Source organism: Opisthocomus hoazin, chromosome 6 (assembly GCF_030867145.1).
Source record: "Opisthocomus hoazin isolate bOpiHoa1 chromosome 6, bOpiHoa1.hap1, whole genome shotgun sequence".
NCBI lineage: Eukaryota > Metazoa > Chordata > Aves > Opisthocomiformes > Opisthocomidae > Opisthocomus > Opisthocomus hoazin.
Genome location: NC_134419.1, coordinates 31,797,521 through 31,809,683, shown reverse-complemented (window position 1 = coordinate 31,809,683; position 12,163 = coordinate 31,797,521). Strand labels below are relative to the sequence as shown.

General features: G+C 50.8%; 1 protein-coding gene across 1 annotated transcript; it reads right to left on the bottom strand.

Annotated features, from left to right (window-relative positions):
• Nucleotides 1–3,419: 3,419 nt before the first annotated feature.
• On the bottom strand, nt 3,420–10,476 carry NPHS2 (NPHS2 stomatin family member, podocin). The gene is made up of 8 exons (XM_009939588.2): nt 10,200–10,476; nt 8,473–8,576; nt 7,476–7,548; nt 7,088–7,170; nt 6,027–6,230; nt 5,256–5,311; nt 4,338–4,416; nt 3,420–3,698 (listed from the first exon to the last, which is right to left on the bottom strand). Exons 1-8 carry the CDS (start codon nt 10,474–10,476, stop codon nt 3,420–3,422), a joined length of 1,155 nt encoding a protein of 384 aa, XP_009937890.1.
• Nucleotides 10,477–12,163: the final 1,687 nt, after the last annotated feature.

Here is a 12,163-nt window from a genome sequence, read left to right as displayed (position 1 = left end):
TCACTGCCCTTACTCCTTACTTGTTACCCCAACATGTCTTTGCCATCTCAGCATTTATGCCGTTCTTCTGGCTGGCTCTGCCACTTCCACGTCTGTCTGTCTTGTTCTCTACCTCATCCCACAGCTCTAATATCTTTACAGCTTGTCTTCCTTGCAATACCATTGCTATCTCAACTTTCTCCTACCCACACCTCTCCTGCCTGCGTGCCCTCCTCGCCTTGTCCTGTGCTTGCCTCCTGCTTGTGTTCATCAGCCTCTTCTTGTTGCTCTGTCTCTTTCAGCCTTGTCGCTCTTGGATCGTGCAAGTAAGTCGTTTGCACCTCTTTCCTCTCGTATCAAGGGTTTTTTTTCTCAGCGCCAGCATGGCCTCGTCGTGTATCTGAGAAGGGGTACCTCCTTCACCTTCCGGGCTTCAGGTGATCCAGTTACCACCTAACCTACCTGGTTAGGAAGAAATTGTACAGAAACTGTACAGAATTGTACGGACAAATTTTGTTCATCTCTGAATCTTCTTCTTTTGAAGGTTTTGTCCTTCTTTCAGAAACTGTGAGGCAGCCTGAAGCTGTTGCATGATCCTGAAGGCCTTTCTCAGACTGCTGCCACAGGAGAGCTGCCTGCAACCAAAGTCACAAAACCCAACTTCAGGAGATGCCAGCTCACCCTCTCGGTGCACTAGGATGGCATTTAAAATGCATGCTCTGTCCCCCTGTGATTTCTGCCTTTGGCCCCGTGGCTCCCCATCTGCAGTAACCCCTACAGCCTCAAGAGTGAGGAGACCACCAGGGCCTTCTGCCTGTCGGGTCCCCAACCCAAGGCAGTCCACATGGCTACAAAGCTCTGCAAGGCCAGCCAAGCCCTGCCTGGGTTTGGTGTGACTCTGTGGCTTGACCCACTCTGAGCTCAGAATAGGAGGTGGTGAAGCTGTCAGGAGTCACATCAGCTCACAAACAGCCCTTGCCAACTCCCCCAGAGTAAATACTATTTTGGAAACATCATATATAGCTAATTCTGAAGTACATTTTTGAATGATGTTTTACTTCTGCAAGGTTTTTGAATGTGATATCTCCTGGGGGTAAAATGACAAGTTTCTGACAACTCTGTATATGTAAAAGACAGAGGATCCTGCTGGAGCAAGGCGTGTTCTTTGGAACCGCAGATGCTCTTAGCTATCACCTGCCTTTTCTGTAACTGCAGAAAAGTTCCATGCTTGGAAAAAAACTATGACTTCTGCAGATACGAGTGCAAATAGGGTAATGTGTGTGCCCAGACATAGTACTGCATGTCTCTTGACAGTTCTTTCTCAGGCTAAGTGTTGTCCCTTTGAGGCATTATCTGCAGAGGTGTTGGTCCTTGATGTGCCAAGGAATCTTGGTCTGGATGGATCATTTTACACGGAGTTAGAAACACAGGCAGTGAAGTGTTCAGAGAAAGGATCACCTGCAGCTCGCTCTGTGTAGTGTTACACCCTTTTGCCCTAGGTTGGGAAACAGGGGCCTGTTCCAGCAGCAGGAGAAATAACTAGAACGAGCCTTAGAGAAGTAACTAGAGAGCTCATGTGCGCCTGTAGAAGATGACAGAGCTGTTGCACTTCCCAGAGCTAGTTTTCCATGAGTTGATCACTACTGAGATCTATTACAGACACACAAGCAGGAGCCGCAGCCATCCTGCTGACCTCTCCTGAGAGGGTTGCAGTGGCAGAATGATTTGGATGGGAGGTCACACCAGGAGCTCGGATGCTCGTGTGATAGCCGAGAAGTTCACAGGCAGATTTTTCCCACTTCCCAGCCACGTGTAAAGAGGGCTGGTTCACCAGGTGTCCTTGCTGTGAAAAGGCTGGCAAATACTTGTAGAGAAAGTATTGAGCATTGAGAAGTAGACCGCAGGGAAATGAAAGGACTGATTAAATATGCAATATGTGGTACTTAGTACAAGTGGGACGCTTGTCCTTTGCAGCAGCAGTAAGACAGTGCGTACAGGCCATCCTCGTGACACAGCTGCATTTAACAGAAGTATTACTGATGATATATGCCAATGTGAGTGAGTGTTACCAGCAGGCAAAAAGGGACTGAATAAGACTGAATAAAATGAGTGAAAACACCAGAGTGAGCGACTGGCTGGGTAACCCCTGCTAGGCACGTGCATGATGGCCAACTACCATGTGGGCAATTAAGAGAAGGGCCACAAAGTGACCTCTGTGTTGGCCTCTACAGGCCATGAGCAGCAGGACATTGGTCCTGGGAAGGACTGTGCAGGGGAGGTCTGCTTTGAGGCAAGAGGAGATGCTGCAGGTCAAGTAAAAGGGCAAGAGCAGAGCTGACATCCACCCAAAGGGCACCAGGATCAGAGAAACCGAGTGCAGTGGTGTTTCCTTTGACAGTGCTCCCTATCTTTGCCAAGGGAAAGGATCGCAGCGTCTGTAGGTTCCCAGACATTTCAAATAGTTTTGGGGAGGGAAGATGTATAAGAGTTTTGAAGATTATAGGAGATTTGAGGGCTTTCTCTGTTCCTTCCCTGTGTGTAGAGGTTACCAAGGCAGCTGCAGCAGGCAGAAGCATGACTGTTCTGGAGGCTTTCAACTGCCTTTGCCCCAGCGGTGGTGGATCCCCCCCGTGCCAGCTCAGTGGGAGTTGGTTAAACAATCACCTCGAAAACGTCCGGACGCCCACCAGCCCAGCCCTTGTCCTGCCTCCCCCTCCAGTGGAATCGAGCAGCAGCACAGCCTGCCTGTCCCTGGCACCACCAGTGTGCCTTGAGGGGAGCTGCGGAGCCGTAGAGGCTGCCCTTTGCTCCTCTGCCTTTTCCTACTCGTCTACAACTAGGCCTAAACACCTCGGTTGCCTCTGCGTGTGTGTGTGTGTGTGTGTGTGTGTGTGTGTGTGTGTGTGTGCATGGGTGGTGACTGAGATCCCATACCCAGGACCGCGCCACAGGACCCAGCTCATTGCCTCGTCGCAGGAGGAGCAGACTGGCAGCGACCACCAACCTGCCCGTGTGCTGAGGCCCTTCGTATTCCCCCACCGTCTGTCGGGCTCCCATCTCTGCCTGCCCGACAGTTCAGTTTGGGGACGGGGGCATGTAAGTCTGTCCTTCCTGCTGAGGTGATGGGGCAGGGTGGATCAAAGCCCAGGGGCCAAGCCCTAGGGTGTCGGGGTGCCTCTGGCCCTGGGACAGGGAAGGGATGACACCCCCACTCCCTCTCCCCCCTGCTCATACATGTGCCAGCTCTGATCCTGGCACTCTGTATTTTTCCCTTTCCAAAACAAGCAAAGGCTTCTTCCATGTATGATCCACTTTATATTACAGACCTGGGCTGACTTCCCTGCTGCCTCCAGAGCAGGACCTGCTGGTGGGCTGCCTTCTGGCTCCTCTCTGAGCGTGACTGACCAGGGGCAGTGTGGCAACCATTTCTGGGACAGCTCTCAGAGCATGGGTGAGTCCTTCTTGTCTTTCGGGCTTTCTGGGAGCTTTGTGGTGCCTGTGAGAAGGCTGCTTGCTGCTGGAGGACTGTGGATAGCCGGAGACAGCAGGTTCATGGAATCCAAAGGCAAGGGCAAGATGAAAGCAGCAGGTTTCTCTGCAGTAAGGGAGTGCAGTGCATGGAGGTAACGGAGCTGAGCAGCAGCAGGGGCACTGGACAGGATCTCAGCTGCCGTCCGCAGGGACTCAGAAGCAGCCTTTTCCGCCTCAGCAGCGATCACCTACCAAGCAGGGGAATAAAGAAAGTTTCTGTGAGTCTGGGAGTAAAGAGCCATGGACCATTCATTACAAAGGGAGGTTGCCACCATGCAGTTCCCAGGGCCAGTGGGATTATAATATTCCTGCTCTGTGAAAATCATGGCATGTATTAGACCTCTTGATGCTCCCAAAACTTTGGGACTTCATGTCTAACTTGTTTTCACTAGGCCCATCAGGGCTCACAGCTGGGCATACCCTTGCTCCAAACACATGGCAGGGGCAGCCCCCAGCCTAGGCTTGTGGGAGGGGTGCTGGACACCAGCCTTATCCAGGCCTCGAGCAGCACAGTGCAAGGGAGGGAGACCAGCCTGGGCTGAGCAAGGCGCAGGGTATGTGACAGTGGTGACAGCCCTGCAGTGGGCTCCTAGAGGAGAGTGAAATGCTGAGGGGGGAGAGATCCCCTTGGAGATGACTGTGAGCCCAGGGATAACCCCTGGCTGCAGCTCCCCTTGCTAGACACAGCTCTTGAACAGGAATTAAAGGAGACATATCTTCCCAGAGCTGTACCCTTCTGTGGCGTGTCCCAGGGACCTCAAACCAGGGGTGGGAAAGGAGGGAGGGATGCTTTGGCAGGAGATGGGAAGTATTTGGGGTTGGCATACCCGCACTTTGGCCTGTCTCTGGGCCTCTGCTTCCACAGCCAGGGACTGCCGGACTTCAGCAGGCAGCTGCACGTTGTTACTGTGGTAGTAAGGGACAGGGATTAGCTGGGCTCTGGGCTCTCCTGGTAGCACTGGATGGTCAGTCTGAGGCTTGGAATGGGCTCATCAGTCAGTCTCTGCAGAGCAGGTCACTCGTGCTTTTTGCTCTCTGGGTGTTCCCTCTTTGTATGTTCCACTTCAGCCTTCTGCCTCTATTCCCATCCTTCTTTTCCAGCCTGGTTTTCTAATGACCAGGCTTGCATTATCACTAGGGAGCAGAGAGACGTCTTCTCTCTGTGCCTCTGAGGCTTGAAGTCTAACCTCACTCTTTGTGAGAATCCACTGGGAGACTGATCTTAAGACAAGCCCAGGAATTTCCTTCTGTTCATAGATTTGCTCATTCACCACTTGCCTCTCTCTTCCATGGCCCTCTATATGATGAGCATGTCCTACCTTTCCACATGGGCTTCTGAGTGCTGAGCCCATCCCAGCCAGTGCTAAGACCCTGAGGCCTCTGGTCCAGAGTGGGACACAGAGGGTTCAGTGCCCACTGCAACTCTTGGTCTACCAGAAGTGGGTGCAAACTCTGCCTGCAGCAGCAGTGAAATGGTGATCAGATCCCAGCTAAGCATCCCACCCCAGATGTCAGCGCAGGAGCAAGCACAGACTTTGCATGTGGAAGTTTTACATGAGGCAGAGGCTGAAAGGGGCAGGGGAGAACAGGAAGGTGATGGGTGAGGCTCTACCTTCTGCAGAGTAGCTGCAGCGAGAAAGCCAGAGGCAAAGAGGAAGAGGAGCAGGCAGTAGTGCAGTGAGCAGGGCAGGACAGACCCTTGCAAAGGGCCAGGGAAGTCCCCTCTACCAGCATTTCCTACCTACATTTCTGTTCTCTCCACTTTGATCCCCCAGCAGCCTGTGACGGCGTCCAAAGCCACCTGTGAAGAGGAAGATTTTCAGAGCATGAGGAGAACACCAGCCCTGCCGTAGGCCCCTTACAGGGAGTAAGACAGTGCGAGGACTTTAATTCAAGGGAGCCAACTGCAGGACTGTAAGGGAGACTGACTAGTTTTTGTGTGCTATTGTGTGAAGGCCCTCAGAAATAAAATTACTTCCCTCACTTCACTTCTGATTTGTGTTTGCCCCAGGGGTTTAGCCTGATTTAATTAGTCCATGCTGGTTCAAGTGTGGAACCAATCCAGTTCCACAGGAAACATTCAGTTCCTGACAAGTGTCATGGCCACAAAGACCCACTGCTGGAGATCCCATGTATATTGGGTTTATGGCAACTCACTCCGGGTGCAGAATACATTTCTTATGCGAATCTCCTCTCTGGGGTAGGTACTGAAGCTGGGGTATCACAAAGCACTGATGAAGCTGGTCTAAGTGGTCACTTCATGCCGCTCATACCATACTGCCTGCTACTCACTATGGCCACCTGTGTGGACCACACTGTATATGCTTTCCCTAAAGTGATCTGAGTCAAAACACAAACAGAAGAAAAAATCTCCCATTTTTCTGTGAAGGACACACATGTTGTTATTGTACCCTTGTGCAAACAAGTGTCTGTGATTTTGAGGAACTGATTATCTGAGCTTCTTTGTGGAGCCTCAGTTCACCCCCTGCTCTTCTGTCTCCCCCCTGTGGAAGCACCTTTATCTCCTGGCTGATGCTCTTCCTCTCCAAGAGAAGTTCAGAGAAGGCTCGGTGTGCCAGGAGGCGCTTTGTGGTGGTCTGCACCAGCAGCTGAATGGCACTGGAGATACTGGTCAGGGTGGTGAGGAGAAGAGAGGCATTCTCCAAACGGTAATAGCAGACGGCATCTATCTCCAAGGTAACCATGTCTTTCGTTACCACCTAAGTGGAAGACATTCATAGATCATAGGGGAGAACATGTGGGGAGATGGAGCTGGTTTTGCAAATCTGACGTAGCACAGAAAAACACACCATTACAGGAATGAAGAAGACTAGCTGGATGGTTAAGTCTTTGCAGTTTCCACCTCCGCTACTGACTGACCTTGGGCAAACTATAAAACCTCTGTATCTCAGTGCCCCGAGCGGCATCTTTGTGTCCGTCTCCTCAGTACAGCTACTGAGTTAGGGACAATGAGCAGTTGTCACCCTGCCCACTGCTGCCTGGTCCACTGCTGTTCTGAGTGCTCAGGCTGTGTCCTGAGGTGTGTGCTCGGTGCTGCTGAGTACTGTCTCCAGAAGGACTTGCTGTATACCATGGGGGTGAGCCTGGAGATGCTACCAGACCAGGACTGTCCGTCTGGGAATGCAGCAGCACAGACAACAGGTCCCAAAAGGAGAAGAGGGGATGATTTTTTTGCCTTCCATTTTCTCAGGTGTTAGGGTTACTCAGAGATGTTTTTTCAAACTTTTCTAGGCAGGGATGAAGGCTGGAAGTGTAACAGCAGGGAGACAAAGGGGATTTCTCATACGTTCACAGGAATCCAGGAGCTGGGGCTTTGCAAAGAAGGCCCAATGTAAGATCTGCAGCGAGATCCTGAGAACTGGCAGTGCTGAACAGTATCTCATGGCTAATGAATTGATGCTGTGTGACCTGGGACCAGAATCACTATCTTAAACGTAAGCTGCTTTCTTAACATCAAGGCAAAATCAGGACTCCCATCAAGCACGTGACCAGTCACAGGGAGATGTCATGATAAAGACATCCAAAAATTAATATAGAGAGGAGGTGTCCACCATACCTGATGGAAGGGAATCTCTAGGGTTTTGAGGCGGAGGTCTACCTTGTGATATGTATCCAGACAGGGAAGGAAAAAGAAAAGGCCTGTGGGAGGAAGAGAAAGGCAGCTGATGATCACCAGAAACACAAAAATCGCCTCTCCTGCTCTGGGGATCAGGGGATGATTTGGCACGCAGAACTACAAACAAACAGCAATCATAGGCCCAAGTTCTGAGGCTGCTTTTGCAATGGGAAAAGCTATTAGAAGGTACTTGTCGTAAGAGGAAGGGAGCAAAGGCATCCCATCTCCTGACTGGCTGTGCCTGCTTGGAAGGCACCATCATGTGAGCTTTGGTAGAGCGTGAAGAAGAGCAGCAATGTGGCTGGGGGGAGCTTAGTAAACACCTTACCAGGCCCTCTGGCTCTGCCAGGAAGGAGATGCCCAAGTCGGAAAACGATGGCTCTCTCGTACTCCCTCACTACCTGCAGAGGGAAACAAAAGGTAGGCTGGAGAGGAAGGTGTAGGGCTAGGGAAAGGGGCCTCACCAGTACAGGAGGATGTCTGTTCTGGGAAAGCCGTGCAAAGGGAAGGCTTCAGCAGGGGTGAGCTAGTGGAGTCACCTGTCATTGAGTCCCTTTACCCCCTCAGAGGACCTGGCCCAGAACTGCTGCTGGCCTTGTGTGCGAGCTGCATCGGAGCAGCCCTGTGACAGCCTGAGATTTGGTGAGAGCATCCCATGTCAGAGCTGCCCAGGGTTTCCCAGTATGAAGCCAGGATTCTGCTTCTTTATAGCCTGGCCAAACTTGAACATCTTGAACTAAAATTTTCCATGTTGGTTGTTAGCCTCTAAGGGAACCGTGTGTGTGCTCACTGCATAAGATCGGAGCCATAGTACTGACACTCTTGTTAAGCACAAGTTGTACATGAAACTTTGTGAGAAGTGGGAGTCAAAATACACCTACCTTTAGCCATGCTATAAATCTGAGAAAAGGGGAGGAAGAGGGAAAATTTGCTATTAACTGAGAGATCAATCTCTCTTAAAATTTTTAATTCAAAACCTATTTACCCTGCTGCTGCAATTTAGCCATCTTTGGGCTTGGAAGCCTGAAGGTTGTGTTTGAAAGGGAATAGACCTGAAATTTTTTTTAAAAAAGGGAAACCTAAGCCCCTGTCTGCTGATACTGCACCAGGAGTATTCGATAGGTAGCAGGTTGATCCCTGTGCAGCCCTCTGTTGCAGCAACGTATGATAAAGGATAAGTCAAAATTAATGATAAGTTGAAGAAGTGTAAACAGAGTCTTAGAACAAAAAAGCTCTATGCTCAAGTCCAATACATGCTCAACCAGTGAGTTACACACATCAGACACCAAATATCAAACCTAGCAAGGCCCCGTGACTATTCTCACCTTCATGCAGAACCAGACAGAAATGGGGAAGGTCATTATGACGAACAGGAAAGACAAGATGGTCAGCAGCCACTCGCAGATACCCAGACCAGGAGACTTTACACCTACAGAGAAATTCAACATGACTGTGTTAGGAGAGGACTGCTCCCAAAACACTGACAGCCTGACAAGTGCCTGCACAGATCAGCTTCAGTGCTGTCCTTCGCCTAGACCCAGTGTCTGTGAAACTTTTGGCTTGCTCTGGAGCTGTGTTAAAGAATACTCCCTGCCCCAGGTGGCCAGGAGCTGCCAGGGTGGACTGATGGGTTTTGTCTCTGCTTTACTGGCAGGAATTGAGCCGTGCTTCTCCACAGTGCCTTGACTAGAGAGCAGCCTTTAGCCTGAAGACCCGTAGCCACCAAGTAGTGTTGAAAGGCTTGGAATGGGCAACTTTTTGGCTGAGCTGGGATCCCAGAAGCTTACCTGCAAAGATAGGCTAATGGCAAAGATTGTAAATAAGCGATAGGTTTCAACACGCACAGCCTGAAGCGTCCTTCTTCCCTGTCAAAGTATCTCAGATCCTTTTTGGAACGGGATTTTATTGGCATCCCAGCTCCTCAATGTAGTGGGACCAAGGCACTGGTGCTGCTGAAATCTCCCTGTGCTCTCCGGCAGTCACATCAAGGTGCTGGAGACTGACTGGGGTGGTCAGCCCCAGATGAATATTACTTTCTACATCTCCCCAAAGTGAGCGTGGGTCATCTTGATCTGGTTGCCCTTTGTTGTGCTCCTGCCTCAGGGAAAATCTGCAGGTATGGCATGAAATCAGAAGGAATACTTCTGGCTGTACCTAGACCCAGAGAAGGGACCATGTTTTCCAGCAGTGAAGTTAGCATCCTGCATCCCTCCCATTTTGAATCCCTTCTAGCCCTTCCATCCCTGCCTGTTCGCCTTTGCAGCTCTCTGCAGAGCCACCAGGTCCTGAGGGAGGTTCAGATCCCGAGAACCTGCATGATCACTCTAGCTCCACAGCACTGCTCGCCAGCTGGGATTCCTGTACTTGAGGCAGAAAGAGGCAGTTGAGAAAAATTAGTTCCCGGAGAGACAGGAGCAAGTCTGAACCTTCGTGTCACTCTAGGACAGCAGAGTCGCTGGTAGGGAAGCGGACAAGTGATGCTGGCTCCTGTAATACACATCTGCCATGCCTGCGGTGATGCTGGGTCCAAAGAGGCCCAGCCATCCCTCAAGAAGACTCACAATGCACCCTCCTATCATGGCAGGCTGAGAATCTGCCTAACACACGTCCTGGAGAGGAGCTCCTCTCAAAGGTTGTCTGGAAGGGGAGCTACAAGCGTGCACCTCAAGCACATTTCTTCCCCACAGTGCAGTTCTTTGGGCTGTGAACTGGCACTGAGGCTAACTCCGTCCACCTAAAGAAGGGCAAGCAAGAACAGGAAGCGAGTAGAACATGAACAGAACTGGGGAGCTGAAGCACAAAGGATGCTAGGGATGTAACTGCTTGTTGCAAAGTTCATTGCTGTGCTAGACAGTGCTGACCAGCCTGGACTGACTGCAGAAGCTGGCTGGGAGGCTGGCTGGAGTCTCCCATATCCTGTCCCAAGGATAACTACGTGTCTGTGCAAGGTGGGTGTGATGACACTCACCGTGCAGAGAGCAGAGTCATACTGTGACCACACAGGGTCAAAGAGCCCGTAGCTTTCTGATCCCTTCCCTTCCGTAAGCCATACCTTCCTCTTGCTGCTCGCTGTCCAGCAACGCCATTGCCTCCATTTCTTCATCAGATATCACATCGTCCACATCCACCACCGTGGATGTGTGTACCCTACCGTCAGTCCCTGCGGTGCTCTTGATCTCCTTTGCTTTCTCCTGCTTTACTTCTCCCCTTCCTTTGCCAGCTTCTCTGCTGCTCTCCCTCTTCTCTCGTTTGCTCTGTGTAGCTGAGGACTCTCTGCGTCTCTTGTGAGACTCCCTGGAATTGCTCCGAGACCTCTTATCCATCCTCATCTGTGCCGAGGAGCATGAAGCTGCCTGAGGGAGTAGGATGAATCTGTGCTTGAATTTATTGCTGCAGGCAGGAAAACCAGGCAGGGGAGGAGAGAAGGGGAGGTGTCAGATCAAGGGGGCTAATTTCAAGTTTTATCACAGGCTTGTCAGACATAATGGACAGTGAAGAGAGCAAGCTGTTTTCCAGCTGCTCTGGTCTCATCACGCATGGCTGTGGGGATGGGAAGGAAGTTTAGACCCGCACAGGGTGGACTCCAGGAGGAGATTCTGTTTGTGTCTTCCTGCCTTTGGAAAGAAAATACAATCAAAAGCACTCAGATGATTTTTAGTAAATGGTTTCTGCAAAGCTGTTGAAAAGCAACCTAAAAGTAATTGTCAGACAAGTGTCTCTGAAGACCTCAAATGGCAAGAATGGCCCAGAACAATAAGTACCAGGGCGAGAAACCTTTACTGGTGAGACCAGTGACTTAAAGGATTGTTTGGAGGGAGTGTTGTGGAGAATGTCTGAGTGTGTAGCATCTCACACTGGTATGCTCGCTAGAAACCCTATGGCTGCCACAGTGATGGGATGTCAGCAGCAAACTGCCTCTCTCTAGGGTCACCTCTCGTTTTAGCAAGGAGGGAAATTAGCTGGTCCCAGTTCACCCATGAACTTCCCTGAAGGGGTGCAAAGCATGGAGGCCATTGCAGGGTTAGAGCTGTTGAATCGAAATTGCCAAAAGAGTTTGTGCCTAAATGCCCACCTAGTTATCCGCAGCAGAAACGTGGCAGAGCAAATGCAGGAGCTTTTTCTTTTCATGCCTCACAGCCTGTGGTGACAGCTGCAGAAACCTCTGCAAGAAACACTTTTAAAGTCTTCTAAAGTCACTGACCATGCTAAAGAAACCAGCACCTGGCTAGAAATCATACTACAGCAAGACCTGGCTAGAAAAATCGTATTACAGCAAGACAAGGCTGGAACGTAAAGCGGTGACTTCACTGTCAACGGGGCAGTGCTGAGCTCAGGAATGCCTGGCCTCTGGTGCGGAGGAGCAGCTGGAGGCAGCCAGGAAGCCAGCTGGGGAGGTGCTGCTCTTGTTTTTTCATGGATTCCTATTTTATTAGAGACCTGTGGCCTTCCTGGAGTCAGGATATTGCAGGCAGGGAGGGAAGGGGGCAGGAGCACCAGCTCCCTGCTTTCTCTGCTCCACCATGCTGGGTGCCTCGTCAGCAGGTCACCGGGGAAGCGGTGGATGGAGAGGGATAATGGCAGAGGAGAAAAGTTGGGTGAAAATGGGGTGTAATTAATGAATCTGTACAGTGTATTTGCTTTGGAAGTGCTCCAGAATCTTTTGTACTTTATTGTACTCCTCCATCCCCACGGGATGTTTTCGGCTGCTACCTTGGGATGGGGAGAGGCTTCCAGAGCACGTGCTGATGGGTTTGCAACCTTTGCTGTCCCATAATCTGCAGACTCAGCCCTCCTCATGATATGGAAATAGACCATGCTGTTGAGGTTTCTCAAATAAACACAAACCCTTAGCAAAAAGCCATCGCAACTCAGCTTACCACGCTGTTTGGCCTTGGGAAAGTCACTTACCATCTCCCCGGTGCGTTTTCCTCTCAGCGGGACTGAAAAATACAAGACTACCCCTAATTATCTTGGCGTTTGGGTTTATAAACATTGTTGCCTTAAAGGAACTGGTCC